The following is an 18,038-nucleotide window of genomic DNA, read 5'->3' as shown; positions in this document are numbered from 1 at the left end:
GACATCTTGTATGAAAGAATCAAAGTCTATCTAATGCAAAACATGTATTGTTGATTTGGTCAAACAATATAATTTAAATATTTTACTTTTATACCTGGTTCGGGTCGATCGTCTGTCTAGCTGTAAAGTCTGGGTTTCTCCTGGGGTGATCCACAGTAGGGATGGCTTTAGGAGAGTCTCTCTTGCCACCAAAACCACCAGCACCTACAATGAAGCCGGCCAGCTGTGTGTACGACACCTTGTCTCCACTCTCGTCGTAAGTGTCCACTAGGGAGAAATCAACCATTTAGTGTTGTGTCTCCTAATGAAGGTGTAAATTTATTTCTTGAAAATCTGCAGCAGCCTACATCCAGGGCGACATGAAGTACTCAGGTGTAACAAACTAACAAAGCATGATGTTTTAGGTAAAAAATGGCTTTAGGGCAGTGTTTTTAAGGATTTTGTAATGGATAGGTTTAACATCTGGCTTACATATCTAACAGAGAAATCAGTTAGCCAAAGTGAAGTGAGTTTTGAAGTCTAAGGCTTTACACAAGAAACAAATCTTTTTCTAGGACATTCTTTCAAAAATAATTCTTATTTTATATAACAATACCAATGGTAGTTTTAACTGCATAACTGATAAATAGTTGCCAAAAGGTGTGGGTTTAGTGCAATTTAGTGTAAGTTTCATAATTAGGAAGTATTTTCTAAAATTCTTTTAAATGAGGTTTTTCTATAAGCTTTGTATAACTTGTAGACTTCATTGGCTTAAGGGTGCGCTCTAACTCAGCTCGCCTTTCTCAATACGAAGTTGCTTGACGCCGATGTTCCTTTACCATTGCATTGAACAGCGCCATGAAGAGCGCTTGCAAGCCTTTTGAATCTGGGTGATTACATTGTTATCCTTAAAGTTTTTAATAAACTAGCTGCAGATTCTTGTTTTTAAGAATCTATTGCACTTTCCCCGTTTGTTATTTGTTCTCTAAAAATTATTTGTATGCGTTAAAATTTATGATAAAAAGCGTGTATTTTAACATTTAAATTTACCTACCTTAAAAATGATACCAACATTTTTTAAATTATCTAAATTTAAAAAAGCGGAAAACCTACTATATTATTTAACGACACCAAGATCTTTAAATGGGTTCACAATTTATTGGGGCTACAAACAGTAAGAACTAAAACTAGAGGTGTGCGGATAGTGAAATTTCATTTCGGATCGGATTCGGATCGGATAGTTGAGGCTCGGTTCGGATCGGATCGGATATTGGGAGGTTCGGATTCGGATATTTTCGGATTCGGATAGTTCGGCGCGGTTAATAATAAGCTGCATATGTATTTTTAACCTACAAAACAATGTAAAGCTGTGTAAATAAACTTAAATGACGATTTTGAACTATAGAATTCAAATTAGCCAAGTCCACAGTTTTCTCTCTCTTGAAAATCACAATTCACAACATTTATTTTCAAAAGTTGGTTGCTTGAATTAAGTACACTAGCAGCCGAAATCTTCACAAACACCTTAGCTCAGCAGGACTGGTGTCAAACGTTTGGGCTTGTTTACTTGAGGTTATGATTTATCTTGTTTCCTGGTTCTCACAAGCCAAGGAGTTCGATCTCAAGTTTATTTTCACATTGTATTTCCTTACGTTTTTGGGACGGATTATTGGGCTTAAGTGGCATTTTGTGGGTTTACCAAGTGTAGAATCACTAATGCACTAAATTGGCTCTAGCTCACGATTTGATGTTGGGCAATTAGACTTTATAACTGTGTAAAAGGTGTGTATCCCTGAATTTATAAATTGCATTCTACACATATTCACTGCCAAACATAATTCAGTAGAACCTTGATGAACCGAGAATTACACTAGCCTAGACATAACTTCATTACCCCAAGTAAAATACCAAGATAATCTTTAAAATTGTATTTGAATCGTATAATCTTAGTTTGTTAAAAATGGATTGTATGTTCAACAATAATTGCAGTCCATTATTGTTAAGCAGTATGGTCCCAAATTATTATTTTTGATTTTGAAACATCACAGTTCATTTGACAAAATTATAATTGAAGCAGCCCAATGTCAAGTCACGCGCGCTTGTGCAATAGTTTGTTTACAAGCTTTCTCCAGACCACGGGGGAGGGGAGGGGAGGGTCTGATAAGCCGTCTATTGTTCACCCCCAAGAAGGTCCGACCCTCATTAGTGCCGCTCGGCTGCACTCAGTGTTTTACCCCCTGCTGTGCGCTATGTCATAAAAGCTGATGACGTTGAATGCGTGATAAGGGAAACCCAAGAAATAGAAGAACGAAGAGAAAGAATAATGATGTTGTTATCTTTATTCCCTTTTTACAATTTCCGTTATTTTTTGTTATCTTTATGTAAGATTTTATGATTTTGTTTTATAGGTTTATAAAATAATTCTTTTTAACTACGGGAATATCAATTTATAATTTATCAACGTGCTTCTCTTCTGAAACAGCAATACCGGATGCATAATAAAGGTCAATGACCTAAAATATCACGATTGTGCAATATTGTATTTTGATGTTGAAATTAAAATCACGACAAAAGTTTGTATACATCCATGGTCCCTATCGTTTAATCATTTAATATGTACACAATAAATGCTAAATATTCGTGGTTAGTTCTAACTTTATTTTTTATTATTCAAAGTTTCTACACAGTAAGACAATCCAAAGTCAAACCGGGCAATGAATACCCAAAAAACAACGTATCTTGTCCTGTGATTGGAATACCACTCGCCGGCCAGTCCTTTCGGTTTAGGGAAGTAGTGCAAGTCTATATATAGCTTCAAGGTCTTACCCACCCCTTCCCCCTCCGGTCCTACTTGACTCACTACCCGCGCTCCTTTCGAGGTTATTGCCCAACCCCTACCACCCTTCTATTGTGTTGCCTTTCTATTGTTTCTATTCTGACTTTTTTTCGGGAAACATTTAATCTATTGTTTACGTAACATCACAGTAGTAGGCTAGATTTTTCTACTTTGAAACAGTACTGTAAAAAAACTATTACGCAGCGCCCCTAGTATCAGGAGCATGACAAGCACGAGTTGACTTTCATTTGACCATGGTAGTTCTTTTCTGCTTTATGTCTGTTCGTTCCAGACGAATCTCGTAAAGCAAAACAGCCGATAACGACTAAACTAGTTATCAGTATTGCATCATACGGCTTCTTTTGCCGTTTGCTGTTAGGTCGTTGGAAACGTATTGCTGTAATTTTATCCTGGGAAACTAATGGTGGTTATGGAGGTTTTCTGTCCAAAACGTCAAAATATATTGTCTATCCGAAAAAGTCGGATATATAACGGATAGTGTCGGATATCGAATTTGGGCTCGGTTCGGATACGGATATCCGAACCGAACCGAATCGGACCCGATTTTTCGGATATCCGCACACCTCTAACTAAAACCCTTGCATTTGCGCGCGCCAGACGAGTGGAGCGCAGCCTTAAGGCAGTTCTGGTTTAAACCAATTTGAAAACCTAATTTTTTAAATATAATTTGTGAATTTGAAAAAATGTTTGAAAAAAACTTTGCCAAAAAAACTATAAATAATGAGGACAGCAAAATGGTTTACTGGAAACTAAAGCAATAAAAAAGGTTTTGAAACTTAAGTTTGTCAGGTGATTCTACAGTACAACTTCCCCACCAATCAATTTCCCAAAACTAGTTGACAAATTAAACCACCTCTGCCTGATTTTCCACTGATTTTCCACTCACCATCGTACAGTACGACAGCACCCTTCCCTTTGTCAAGGACATCAGCCACCGTCACCTTAGAGACTAGAGCTCCACTGGTAGGCATCGGCTTGAACAACTCTACGTATTGCTCTCCATGTAGCACCTGACATACAAAACATTAGTTGCCCAAAGTGCAAATGACACTTGGTAAATAAATTATTGCTGCAGTAAATAAGGTTTTCTTCCTTATTTTACCTGATAGTAAAGTGGTAACAGTAAACTGAATAACAGTTTACTGTAAACAGTAAAGTAACTGACGACCTTTGCTTGATTGCCCAGAGGTACACTGATATTCAGGCGAAACTAAGTTCTCTACAAAGAGAGGCTGAAGAGGTAGGTCTTAAGATAAATGTAAATAAGACAAAGGAAATGAGGTTGAATTCCAGAGTAGCCCAAGCCTTAGAACTAAATGGGAAGGTGATTGAAGAGGTCGACTCTTTCCAATACCTCGGAAGTAAAGTCACAGCAGACGGAGGAGCAAAGGAAGATGTTAGGAGCCGCATTGGGAAAGCTAATGCAGCATTTATTCAGCTTTACCCAATATGGTGAAATAGAAATATTTCAATGAAAACAAAAATCCGCATCTTCAACACAAACGTCAAGTCTGTCCTTCTATATGCCAGTGAAACTTGGAAAATGGATCAGCGTAGTACTTCTCAGCTCCAGGTGTTTGTAAACAGGTGTCTCAGACGTATAATGAGAGTGTTCTGGCCAAACACTATATCAAATGAACAGCTTTGGGAGGCAACAGGGCAACAAAAGATCAGCCGAGAAATCAGAAGACGGAAGTGGAGGTGGCTGGGTCACACTCTTCGGAAGACGGATGGTGCAATTGAAAAGAAGGCCCTGGAATGGAATCTTAAAGGGACCAGAAAGAGAGGAAGACCCTGTGACACCTGGAGGAGAACAATAATGAAGGAAGCCTTGAGTGTCGGGAAGACCTGGGGTCAACTGAGGGATCTGGCGCAAGACAGGGATGTATGGCGAGCTCTTCTCGATGCCCTATGCTCCCGCTAAGGAGTGGCAGGAAATAAGTCAAGTAATAAGTCAAAGTGGTAACACTCAACTTAGAGCCATTAAACACAGGAGTTACAAACAAGGTTGTTAAATTCAACTGCGAGATTGGTGAAGTACACTAGGGGGGAACCAAACCAACATGTTTGTTGATAGGATAGATCACACTAGATAAACCAATTCTATGTGTAATCTTAATCACTCCAATTTTCTTGTTCTGTAATAGGAAACACAATAATGTTTCAATAAGTTTTCATCAAAGGTTTAGTCTTAAGTTTCATAGTATACACTAATTAGACGATAAAACCTAAGTTCTTTAGTCTAACATAATTGGTAAGAAATGCTAGTCTCTGTAATATCTGTTAAAACACATATAAAATGATTTAAGACATTTTTGGAATAATACTTTTGTTAACACTAATACCGAAACCCCACCTAGGCTGACGTTAACCGAAACCCCCGGTCTGTGAGACCCCATTTGAAGAATAATGGACCCCGCTTAGAAACACACGTAAACCGAAACCCTCGGTCTGTGAGACCCCGCTTTAAAATACACTAACGCTGGGCTTCTGAGACGGACATGTTATGAACAGACGACCTGTCATGGTCACGGCACCCATGCAAAATGAACAAATGATATATCAATAGGTAGGGGAGGAAAAGGGGGGAAGGTATTGGGGGAATTGAATCTACCAAGTAAACAGTGTTGCCAACATGCGTTTTTGAAAATTCCCGTGGGCCTGTCAGACCGGGGTTTCGGTATTAGTGTTAAGTCAAATAAGAGATTTGAGAATATCTTTAATTAAAATATTACTTTTTATTACTAAATTGTATAAGACTGATTTATACCTGCTGCAAGTAGGCCTACAAGCTCATGATAGTAGGTGTTTTGTGAATAACCTTAACAGGCTTTGAATAAAATGATAAACACATAATAGACTGTAGATAAGATAAAAAATACAATAAATATCACATTTTTTGTAACGTATACTTTTTTAACTGTTTTTTTTTAGAAAATGATTTCAAGTTTAATTACCTGAGACAAATCAAAAGATCGGCCTGGAATAAGGTTCTGCGAGGATATGTCCGAAGTCATGATTGCCATCTGGCTGGGAATACAAGCGTATGACGGAAGAGCGCTGAACTCTTCGTGGTTCTCATACAAATACTTTAAATTGGCGCTGTCAGTTAAACTGGCCCCAACTACAATGGAAAACAGACAGTTTGGTATAGGATTCAGGCTCAACTGAATTCATTTAAACAAAAGGCTCAACAAAGTGAAAATGCAGCCTATATCTAATAATGTACTCATATTTAATCAAATCTATAGGCTACTAGTAACAGTTTTGATAATTTTCAAAAATTTTAATAGTTTTATTTTATTTGCTAAGTTGTCATTTTTACAATTGCTCTACAGATTATTTTTCTTTGATGTGTTGCGAAATAAAATACATAAACCCTCCTAGTGCTTGATTTAATCTTTCAAATTAAAACACATAGCAATTTCCAACTCATCTTAATTCATACAAAACTCACAATAACTTACTTATTGGTGAGAAGTAACAAATTCTAAAACACAATACCCAACTAGTTGTTTTACAGTAGGTACTAAATAATACCTTACAAACTGTAAATTGATTTTGCATACACGTGTATTGAGACAAATGATACATTAAGTATGATGTAAATGATTTTGGTTAAGTCCCAAAATGACATAATGTTTTTAAGAGAAAATGTGAAATTTAACATGAACCAAGACAAAACAAAATATTTTTGACCGTCAATACTTACCCCCCAAAGCGTAAAGAATGCTGTCTTTACTTGTTACGACATACACTGATTCTTCAACTGGCTGAAAGATCAATCAATAGTTAGTATTTTCATGATGAAAACTGAAATATTTAAATACTTCTAGCTCTGTAAAAATGGAGCAACTTTCAAAAATCCAAATCAACCTAGCTAAAATTGATCATTACAATACAATACAATACAATATTCTTTATTGTTAATTCGTCAAGAATTACAATAGTGTCAATACAATAGTGAATTGTACATGTTAATTTTCATAAAATTCCTTTATTGAGTAGAAGGGTCTTGCGATTAGCCACTTCTTCAGCTCCTGGTGTAGCTTGTTGCCAGTCAGGTCTCTCAGGTAGTCAGGTAGATGGTTTCTCAGCTTGCAGCCAGTGTAGGAAGGTTTTTTCTCCCAAAGAGTTGTTCGGTGAACTGGTAGTGCAAATTTGGAGCCATGACGGGTGTTGTAGTGGTGCAGGTCTTGGTTTCTTGGGGGGTTAATTTCATTCACATACTTAATGGTTTCAAGTATGTAGAGAGACACCACTGTGAGGATTCCTAGGTTTACGAATGCTAGTCTGCAAGTCTGTGGTGGTACAAGGTTGGCGAGGGCTCTTATGGCTTTCTTTTGAAGGACAAGAATTCGATTCATATTTTTTGTTGAAGTTCCTCCCCACACTGTCAAGCCATATCTAAGATGCGACTCTACCAGTGCGAAGTAAGCTGTTTTGGCCACAGAGAGTCCGCCTATGTAGTTTATCCTTCTGACGACATATATTCCAGTACTGATTTTTTTGCTTAGGTGGTTGATGTGCTCTTTCCATGTTAGTTTGTTATCAAGGATAACACCGAGAAATTTTGTGTAGTTTTCTATTGTTACATCCTCTAATTGAGGGACTATGTCTTTTTTCTTACTGAAATTCAGAGTTGTAGTTTTTGTGGGGTTTATTGCTAAGTCATTGTTCTTTGAGTAGAGGATAGCTTTATTTAAGATCGATTTTGAATTAAGGTAAAGGCTTTGGGCTGTGTTGTCCTTGATCAAAATGGTTGTGTCATCTGCATACATGATTGCAACAGCATTTTCACTCTCAATTTGTTTGGGGAAGTCATTAGTCAATAAGATGAATAGAATCGGGCCTAATACAGAGCCTTGTGGAACTCCTCTCGTTAGCTTGCTTTTTGAAGATTTGAAACTTTCTGTGACTTCATTTGATGAGTTTTTCAGTTCCACGACTTGTGAACGTCCCGTTAGGTAGCTTTTGAACCATTCTAGCGCAGAGTTTCTTATACCGAGTCTTTCAAGTTTCTTGCATATCAGGTCGTGGCCCAGGCAGTCAAAAGCCTTACTGTAATCAAGGAAGATGGCGGAAATGTATTGTTCGTTTTCTATCTGGTCTAGGACGTACTCAATTAGTGCTGTTATAGCTGAGGATGTAGATTTATTCTTCCGAAAGCCATGTTGGTTGTCAGTTAAGAGTTTGTTATGATTAAGATGTGCCATTAATCTAGCCAGAGCAATTTTTTCTATGATTTTAGAGAAACTGGAGATGAGAGAAATGGGCCTGTAGTTTTGAGCATTTTCAGTTGGTCCTTTTTTATGTTTGGGGTATATTTTACTGACTTTTATGGCGGATGGGAATTTGCCTTCTTTAAATGATTTATTTATAAGATAAACCAGAGGAGAGATGAGTTCTTGAGAGCAGTGCTTTATCATCTTAGAGGAAAACTCATCTATTCCACTTGATGTTTTGGCTTTTAGGGAGTTTATTATCGTTTTAACTTCTTTATAGGATGTTGAAGTTAGGGTAAGGTGTATTGGGCAGACTGGTTCCTCTCCACTCAGCACTGTTTCAGGGTCTATAACGATTGCTCTGTTTTGGTCAAGGGTATTTTCTGCTATATTTGAGAAGAATGTGTTGAAGTGTTCGGCCATTTCTTTTGTGTTGTTTGTGAGTTTGCCATTTATTTCTAATTCTGCAAGGGTTTTCTCTTCACATTTTCCTTTCCTTTCCTTGTTTATAACTTGCCATAGTGCTTTTGGTTTGTTGTCAGCTTGTTCTATGAAGCTAGCTGTTGAGGACATTTTTAGGTTTCTTAGTTTCATGTTGTATATCCTTTTTCTATTAATCATTTCTAATTTGTCTTCATTTCTGTTCGTTAACTCAAACTTTTGCAGAGCTTTCAAAAAGTTCTCTTTAAGGTATTTTGCTTCAGGATCGTAGTACTTCATATGTTTTTTGTTTTTAATAATTTTAGTTTTCTTTAATGGGCATGTATAATCCAGTGCTGTTTGAAGAATATTATGAAATTTGTTGTAGGAGGTTTCAAGATTGGGTGAAGAGTAAACATGTTCCCAATTTTGTAGATGGAGGTGGGCCTTCAGATTGTTTAGGTTTGTGTTGTTTAGGCTTCTTTTCATTACAAATCTTTGGGAAGTGTCTTCTTGGTGTGTTTTCAGCAGGCACAGCTGCGCAGTGTGGTCAGATAGACCAGTATGCACAACTTGTCTAGTAATATACGCACATGGTATGTTTGAGCATATACAGTCTATTGAAGTGGCATGGGTTATTCTGGTGGCCTCTAGAGGAAATCTCCAGATGTTTTGTGTGGTTAACTCTTCTTCCAGCATGGTGTTTTTGGAATCTTGGGTGAGCCTGTCGATATTTATGTCACCGATAAGTATTAGGTTTTTCTTGTGTACTTCTTGTAGTTCTAGCGTGTCTGATAGGAGGTCAAGGGCAATTCTTGCATTTTCGATTGGTGGTCTATAGATTCCCAGAATGTAGATATCCTTTTTCTTTGTTGTCTGCATGCGAATCATTGCTGCTTCGAAAATTAACTCCTGGCATGTGTTTGATATGTTAATAGCTGATACTGTATCAGCAAGGGATTCCTTGGAATATATTGCAACACCTCCAAGTTTATGTTCTTCTCTACTAAAGTGGGTAATTAAAGAGTAGCCGGGAATTTTTGTAGCTTCTAGCTCTGTTTTTTTCAGTCCGTGTTCAGTCAAGACTAGAATGCTTGGTTTTGTGTCATTGAGAATATGGTGTAGTCTGTTCGTCTTTGTAGCAAGTCCTCTAATATTTTGGTGCATTATTGCTACACAAGAATTATTTGGAGATTTGCAGATTTTTCTTTTGCTTTTTTCAGGCTGTTTGTTTCTAAAAAAGGGGTTATAGTATGGGGCACTGTAGAGTGATTAGATTGTTGACTTGAATTGGGTTCTTGCAGCTGCTCATGTTTCTGTTCTCCTTGAGAAGAGAGGCAGTCCATCTCGGTCATGTTTAGTCGCTTGGTGTGTGACAGAATATTCTTTTTATATAGGTCTATATTTTTCCAAAAGAAGTCTTCAATGGTCTCTCCCGGCTTAAGAAGCTTGGCGGTGATCGGGGGTTTCCCTGTGTTCTTTGGTTTAGTTGATTTGTTTGGGGGAGATATAGTGCCCTTGAAAGTAGAGCAAACTCCTTTTGGAATTTTGATGGCCTTGGGTTTTTTAATATTTTGATTTTGTGTTTGTTGTGGTTGACTTTGGTGTTCTGGTGCTTCTTTCCTCAACTTGCTTTTTGCTATTTGCAAGGAAACACTGAAATGGGTTTTCTTAGTAGTTGCCAATTTGTTTTTATTATATGAAACTCGTCTTGGTGTGTTAATTGGCTTGCAAGGAGTCTCCTTTTTCTCAGTTATTAGTTGCTGGGAATCTTCTACTGTTATTTTATCTTCTAATTTCTTCATTTTTGACTCCATATTATTCTGTTTTTCTTTTAGGGCCTTTAGTTCAAGTAGAATTAGTGTTTCTGTGTTTGATGCTTCTGGATTTTTGTTGTCTGAAACTGTGGTTTTGTTTGTGAGGTCCTTCACCTCTGTAGTGGTTGTCTGTGTGCTTGTCTCTCTGAATGATTTTGTAGATTCTTCTCCGGTGTTTATTCTGCTGCATGTATTTTTTTGCCTAAGGCATTTAATTTCATTCTCCATGTCCTTTATTTTTGTGTTGAAGCTATTAAAAGTTTCTTCCCTGTCTTTGTCATAATCTTCAAATGTTTTTGTGAGAGTGTTTCTCAGGCTTACTTCCTTTTCCAATTGGTGTTCTAGTTCAGTTATTGTTTCGATTAGGTCGTTGTTTCTAATTAGAATAGTATTTTTCTCATCTTCTAGTTGTTCAATTTGAGCGTGGTAGTTCATGATGTCGATGGTTTGTATGTTTGTTAGTTTCTGGGCCAGACTCGAGTTTTGTTGAGTCAGGTTGAGTACTTCTTCTCTTAGTTTGCTATTTTGTGCTAGAAGTGCGTTTCCAACTTCTGCTGCAAGTGTTAGAGAAGTTTCTAAATCGGGATCTTCTGAGTTTTCTAGTTCTAGACTAGAAATCATTGGGTTATTGATCAAAATGCTATGTTTGCTTTTTGATTCAGCAAGCCTTTGGCAGTATCAAACCTATTGCGGCTATTTTATAATACTAGGCCTACTAGTGGCATGTAGAGACATAAGTCCTAAAAAAATTCACATGTAAAAAATTTATTATTATATTTAAACAAACTAAGAATCAAATGATATCTCACGCAGCAACCCTGAAAATTGTTAAGTTAAATCATTTTTAGATCACTTTAGGGAAAGCAGAATTGATCTATAATTATTTGTAGATTAGTTAACAAACTTCACGTACTCTATCAACATAATTAAAAGTAGAATCTATATATAATACGTGAAGCCGTTTTTTGTTAACGCAACTCCTCCCTTATTTGTGGACCAATTTCAACGTTTGAGGTGTCAAAAGATTCGTCTCAAATATGTAGTTTTGCAATAAGGGTTTAGAATTCTAAAATTCCTGCCCTTAAGAGCGTGAGGCCCACTCAAAGGTCGGGTTTTCCCCATAAGAAATACATAGAACAAATTTAAAACCAAAAAACAGCTGTTTATAAGAAGCTGTAGCTTTTTGGGAGTAAATATTGATGTTTGTAATATTTAGTAGGTTAAGACCAAGTTAAACAGTTCAAATCAGTTTTGTTGGAAGAACAGAAAATGCCTCAAGTTCAAAGAAAAAATATTGAACACGGTAGTAGGACACAATAAATAATAAGATATTTTGTGCGTATGAGGAGAGTAGAAAAAGAGAGACATGGTCTAACAGATACCCATCCAGATACACATTCACTTTGTGAGATGAATAATATTTGCCAGTTCTGCTATGCAACTTACTTTGGAAGTGAAAAAATATACGAAGCTCATAGTGTTGTCACGGTGGGAAAGTAAACTTGCCTAAATGTCAGATCAAATGAATGCACGCAAGAAATGTTTACTTCAGACACTGACAGATCGAGATATTTCAAAACATTTTGTTAAAATTACGTTAACTAACTTTCAATGATGTTGCTGCTTTAGCCTATTCAAAGCAGGTTATGGCTGTCCAGTTGGTAACCCCGAGTTTGTGGGTAAAAATGGAGCACATGAAATGGTTGACATCACCCCACTTTTCAGGTTACTCTACGGAGAAAATTTGTTTGATCGGGGGATTTCTCAAATCAAAGGAATAAAATGGCCCAACTTTAATTACTTAAGAAAGGTTATCAGTACGGCAACAGTGTTCTTCAATAATTCTCAATGCTGGAAAAACTTTGTTGCAACATATTAACTCGAATTGAGGCAGATCGTTTAGCATTCATTAGAAGTTATCAGTTAAAATCGAGAGCAGAAATGATGTAGGTGAACCTTGGTGACGCCATTAGAGATATTTAAAATTAGTTTCTAACAAGTTTTCAAATAACTCTAAGATGTAACTAAAGTAACTAGAATTTAAGCATAAGGTTTTCCTCGGCGTTATGTTTCATACTAGGCGGCTCATTGAGCCGCACGGGTTCCCTAGTAACAAAAATAATATTTTTGTAACGACATGTTTAATGTAAACAAAGCAGACGTTTTTCAAACCCAATGCATTTTACATGGAAAATATTTTTTGTTATTTCTCATTATCTGGTAGATTTTGACGTTATTTGCTATTTTTTCCCTAACCCCTGGGACCAAGACCTTTAATTTGAGCCCTCTCCCATCATCCTGCAAGCTGTCAAACTCTCACAATTTGTATTTAAAAAATAGCTTACAGAATTAATATAGATATTCATGTTACATTCATACCTGACCTTATTTACAGCTTATTTCACAATACTACACTATTATCAATATTTGGGACTGGTAAACTACTGGGTTAGAAATATGACAAAACTTATTGAAAAACGTTTTAAGTCATAGATGATGATTCAACACGTTTGAACCAAAATTTATCAAAATCGTATGATTTTTACACAAGCTATTGTGCTACATACATCGGACACTTTTGATATACTGTAGGGCCTATATAAATTATACAGCAAACTCCCATTTATCCGGACACCTTTTAACCTGACATCGATTTAACCGGACTACACTCGGCAGAAATGACATCTCTTTAATCTGCCTAACCTATCACGGTCAATTTTTATCAGCCCATTGGTTTAACCGGACTGGATCGGCAGGAAGTGGGCGGTACTGAAACGACTGTTCTTGTGGGAAAGATTTGAGACCAGTGATCATGTGACTAAATACAATTCTCTTCTAAATTTAAGTCAAATACTGTATACAGTATGGATTTAAACGGTCTGTTTTAACAAGTTTTTGGGGTCGTCGGTTTAACCAGAAATCCTGTTATCCGGACTGACCTCAGTCCCGAGAAATCCGGATAAGAGGTAGTCTACTGTATTTGGAAATCTTTTGCTGCAATCACAGTGAAATTATTGCATAAAGACCTATAAGAGGTCATAAGAAAGCCATAAGAGCCCTCCCCAACGTTGTCCAACCACAGACTTGCAGACCAGTATTCGCAAACTTAGGAATCCTCATAGGGGTGGCTCTCTACCTACTTGAAACCATGAAATATGTCGATGAAATAAATCCCCCAAGAAACCAAGACCTGCACCACTACAACACCCATCATGCCTCCAAATTTGTCCTACCAGTTCATCGAACCACTCTTTGGGAGAAAAAACCTTCCTATACCAGCCACAAACTGAGGAACCATGTACCTGAGAGACCTGACTGGCAACAAGCTACACCAGGAGTTAAAGAAGTGGCTGATCGCAAGACCGTTCTACTCAATAGAGGAATTTTATAAACATTCTGGAAATTAACACGTACAATTTACCATTGTATTGACACTATTGTAATTCTTGATGAATTAACAATAAAGAATATTCTATTGAATTGTATAAACCAAAACTGACATTTTCCATTGATTCTCGAGTCAGTGTTTATTCCTAATGGTTGATCAAATGCTTAAATCTATTCTATTAATTATAAATATTCAATGCCTTTTACCTCTATAGAGTATAAAATGCCAACTAAATCATATTGAAATGAAATATGTAAACGGTATTATGAATTATAATCAATATCAACATACCGTGGAAGATGTTGCATTTTCCCGCATTTGTTCCAAAGTTCCCATCAGAGTTCCTGTAGCTTCCTATGACAAAATAATACTGTAAAACTCGGTGACTATTTTTTCCAAATGATATGAAAAAGTTGATAAATAGAATAGGTAACTTCACAGAATTACACAGATTTGATTTATCAGGCAAATGTTCTTACCCACCAAAAAAGAAGATAAAGCACAATTTTAAGTTTTTTGTTTCAATATTACATTTTACCAAAATTTTTAATTCAATTTCCAAACTTGAGATTTCCAGAGTTTTCATACACAAGCAGAAAAGTAGAAAATAAGTAGAAACAATATTAATACAACTTAACTGTCACATTCAATTTCTGTGTGAAATCCATCAAACTGCAATGTACAGAGATTAATTGGATGATTGCTAACCTGGATGGATCCGAGAGCAATTGCTTGGCTCATGTCCGTCACTCTCTCCCAGTAGTTCTGTACATCTTCTGGAGAGACAACATCACTCAACCTGAGTCTCAACGGACTACCTACACCTCTCACCAGCTCACCTGTACAACATCAACATGACAACAGAGGAGCAAACATGGCAACATGGCAACAGGGTCTGTGGGACCCCTTGGACCAACAGTTAGCTTGAAGGATCGGTTTAGACCGGAAATAATTTTTTACTTAAGCTTGGGTCGAGTATTGTTTTGTAAGAGATGTGCGAGCGGCTTGATTTTCAAGTCAAGTCGAGCTTTTATCCTGGCAATTGAAGACACAATTTGCAAAGATGCGCTATCGAAAACTGACAATTTTGCAGCGATTATGAGTGATTTTCACAGTTTTTCTGCAAAGACAGAAGATCAAAATTATGTCTCCCCAACTGTACTTGATTTTACTGTGATTGCGGGAATACTCTACAATATTGTATCGATTACAGCATTACAATAATTACTTTAAAAATCAATATTTTCCTAAACGATCTTGGCCCGAGCCCCGAAGGGCAAAATATTTTACCCAATTCGACGCAGGACTTTAAGTGAAAAGTCTGGCTCCTACAATAAAGTCAACATCGTAAAGGAGAGGACATCACATTAGATTCAACATTACGATTCAAAATTATTCTTTTAATGACAGGAATTGATTAAATACTTTGTAATACGGGGGGCTCGTTAGACCGATGCTTCACCAGTGGTCTTATAAGTCGAAACAAAACAAGTCTGCAGCGACGTTAATCACTCTCCATGCGATTTACTGTACTTACTTTAATTTACTATATTTTGCGCTACGAAGTGAGGAAGAACCCCCCTAAATACAGAGCAAGATAGTACAGGGTCAGTCGAAATATAATATCTAGTTCCTAGAATATGTATTTTTTTGTATTTGTTTATATTGAAGGAATAAAGTCTATTATTTCATTTTGTAGCCATTCATTTCGTAGCCGAGTTAAAATCAATTACTACTGTTCCATACTTTTTGTTGTAATTTGTTTTGATGTTTGTACTGTTCCAAATTCAACATGGTTATATTAATAGTACATTAGAAAATAATCTTGAAATGAAATGAAAAATTATGTATTTTTTCAGGCAAAGTTAGGGTCACATGGCCCTTTCTTACACTTAACCTGACATACATAAAACAAATAAGAATGCAATGGGATTACTTAATCTAATTAAACAAACATTTACATATTTAAAAATGTAAGTAAATTTCTGTAAAAGAAAAAAAACAAGCAAATTTAACAAAAGAAAATAAAACACATTTACATATTCTCGCATACACGCATCAGCAGACACGTAAAGAAACAGAAGTCCAAGGACATGCCAGCCTACTAAAAGTAGAGCTTCTTCAGTGCCGCCACAAACTGGAAACGTTTTTCAATTGTTTTAAGTGCAGGGGTAGGCCATTTTGCATACGGCAAGCGGAAAAACAAAAGCCCCGTCATAAGCCGGGGAGAGATAATCTTCATATTTTATCTCGATCAAATGCATAAAGATAAAAAACGATCTTGATAATCCGATAATGTTGGTGATTTGACACTCTCCTGGTCCTATACCTGTTGGATTATTGAGGAACAGCGGTAACATACTTGTACTGTATTTTTATTCCACAGTCAACCGACTTCTATTGTTACTACTAGGTTTAAGCTTTGATAAGAGCTATGCTCCCATTTATATCCATGTTAAATTAAAGGTCTTGGGGTTTCTTGCACTACTTAACACTATTCCTAAGCCACTGACATTTAGCAGCCCATCCTGCCGCAGATTCTATGATAGCTCCTGAGTCTTGACACTTCTCATGACACAGCCACACTACCACAGGAGCAATCAGCTCAGGCCTTAGCTCGGCGAAGAAATCTGCGCACAAACAACAGTCAAATTAGAATATATCTATTACATTACCAGACTAACAATTTATTTATGAAACAAAACTGCAACACTCTCTGTTCAGACTACACATTTTTTCAACTAAGTGAAGTAAAGAAGGGTTAAATTCTAAACATAACAAGAAATATTGGCTCAGAATTTATGATTTTTTATCAATTAATATTTTTTTTCATTTATAACCAAACGTTGTTCACTTAAAATATTTATTTTTTAAGGGGTAAATGCACTTACATAATATGTTAGTCATTGTATCTAACAATAACAACTAAAAGTTCTATGATGGTTTCAGTTTCTCATTATACATTTTGAAATGAGCTTATATTGATATATAAAACTTATATGATGACTGTAAGGAGTTGAAGGAGAGTGCATTTGCTGCGTATTGTGCTGACTTTAATAAAGGTTCCTACCATAAAAATGTGAATTAGATGATAAATTTGTACCATAAAATTGCCTAGGTAAAATTCACAAAATAAATTTACAGTCTTAGAGTGTATCTTATACTAGTGCACCTGTTGCTCGCTTTCGAGCAATTGCAAAGTATTACAGGTCATAATTTCGGTTGACTTAAAAGAGTCAACTCAAAGATAATGTAATCAATAACTCCACTCCAGTTAACGAAACTGAAAACGAACTCACTCTGAAAACGAACCCTTTTGTGTGTATCATGTGTTTACTATGAACAGCTGTAATTAATACTAATTATTCTTCTGTTTAAGTAAACAAAATATTTTTTCATAAGAAATATATTGGGAGTTTGATATCCTGTGGGGCAAAGCTCGAGGACTTTTATTACACAAATTGGTGAAAGGGGGCGTCTACACAAAAAATACTTAATTTTGACACATCGTTTGTAAAAATCTGTCCATTATTAATGGAGGAGTAGTGTTTAGTAGAAATCGCCTTCATGTATTATATATAAGGATATCCTAAAAATTAGGATATAAAAAAATGTAAGGCATTCGCCAAGGCTCGTACCTTAAATTTTCTACTCATGTCATTAACACCATCTTTACACAATCCTTGCGTAAACTCTCATCATCGTTACAGGATTCATCTTATTTCAGTTGTGGCATTTCAGCATAGATTGCATTGATTACTTTGTAAAGTTACATTAGAATGTTTAAGATGTTGTAGTACCTGGAGGTAGAATATCTTCAGTTAGGCGAGAGGCAGCAGTTGGTACAATGACATTACAATGTATGTTCTTCTTGCGACCTTCGATAGCAAGAGTGTTGGCCAACCCCACCAATCCCATCTTAGCAGCACTGAAAAGAAAAACAATTATATACAAATTTGAATAGTGTGTAAGTGAATATCTCGGGGGTTTAAGGGGATAAAAACAACAATAGCTCAAAGAAAAAGAAGTATGTAGTGTACATAATACTACGGTGTCCAAAACCGAACAGCTGCATTTGAGAAACATCCTTCTGAAGTAGGTGTCAGGCTCCTTAACTGTCTTCCTGAAAGGTTTAAAAGTCTGGAAAGTTCCTATCTATTAAAAAATAAACGGAAGCATGACTTAAATAAAAAATCAGGCGTTCTATTTAGTTGATGAGTACACTGTGCACCGTTAGAGTTGAGGGCACAATATTATATTCTCCAGTGGTTAAAAGATATTTGAAGGCTTTCCTGATAAATGTACAATGTTTTGTAGTTTTCCTCAGTTTCTTATATGCATTGATTTATTTG

The 18,038-nt window shown here is 36.3% G+C and overlaps 1 protein-coding gene across 1 annotated transcript in view; it reads right to left on the bottom strand.

Moving 5' to 3' along the window:
• LOC128996543 (peroxisomal multifunctional enzyme type 2) overlaps nt 1-18,038 on the bottom strand; it is a 37,540-nt gene that overhangs the window by 7,033 nt on the left and 12,469 nt on the right. Inside the window, exons 6-13 of the mRNA XM_054421933.1 lie at nt 17,487-17,614; nt 16,200-16,316; nt 14,395-14,525; nt 13,978-14,040; nt 6,549-6,609; nt 5,794-5,960; nt 3,723-3,846; nt 95-267 (exon numbers count right to left, since the gene is read on the bottom strand). Of these exons, the coding sequence (XP_054277908.1) occupies nt 95-267; nt 3,723-3,846; nt 5,794-5,960; nt 6,549-6,609; nt 13,978-14,040; nt 14,395-14,525; nt 16,200-16,316; nt 17,487-17,614 (964 nt within the window). The remainder of the gene's footprint in view (nt 1-94; nt 268-3,722; nt 3,847-5,793; nt 5,961-6,548; nt 6,610-13,977; nt 14,041-14,394; nt 14,526-16,199; nt 16,317-17,486; nt 17,615-18,038) is intronic.

The sequence above is a fragment of the Macrosteles quadrilineatus genome, unplaced genomic scaffold (genome assembly GCF_028750875.1).
Source record: "Macrosteles quadrilineatus isolate MER2022 unplaced genomic scaffold, UCM_ALF_1.0 Scaffold_6__1_contigs__length_79288215, whole genome shotgun sequence".
NCBI classification, from domain to species: Eukaryota; Metazoa; Arthropoda; class Insecta; order Hemiptera; family Cicadellidae; genus Macrosteles; species Macrosteles quadrilineatus.
Note: the sequence above shows the minus strand (reverse complement) of the source record. Positions and strands in the feature narration are given on the sequence as shown.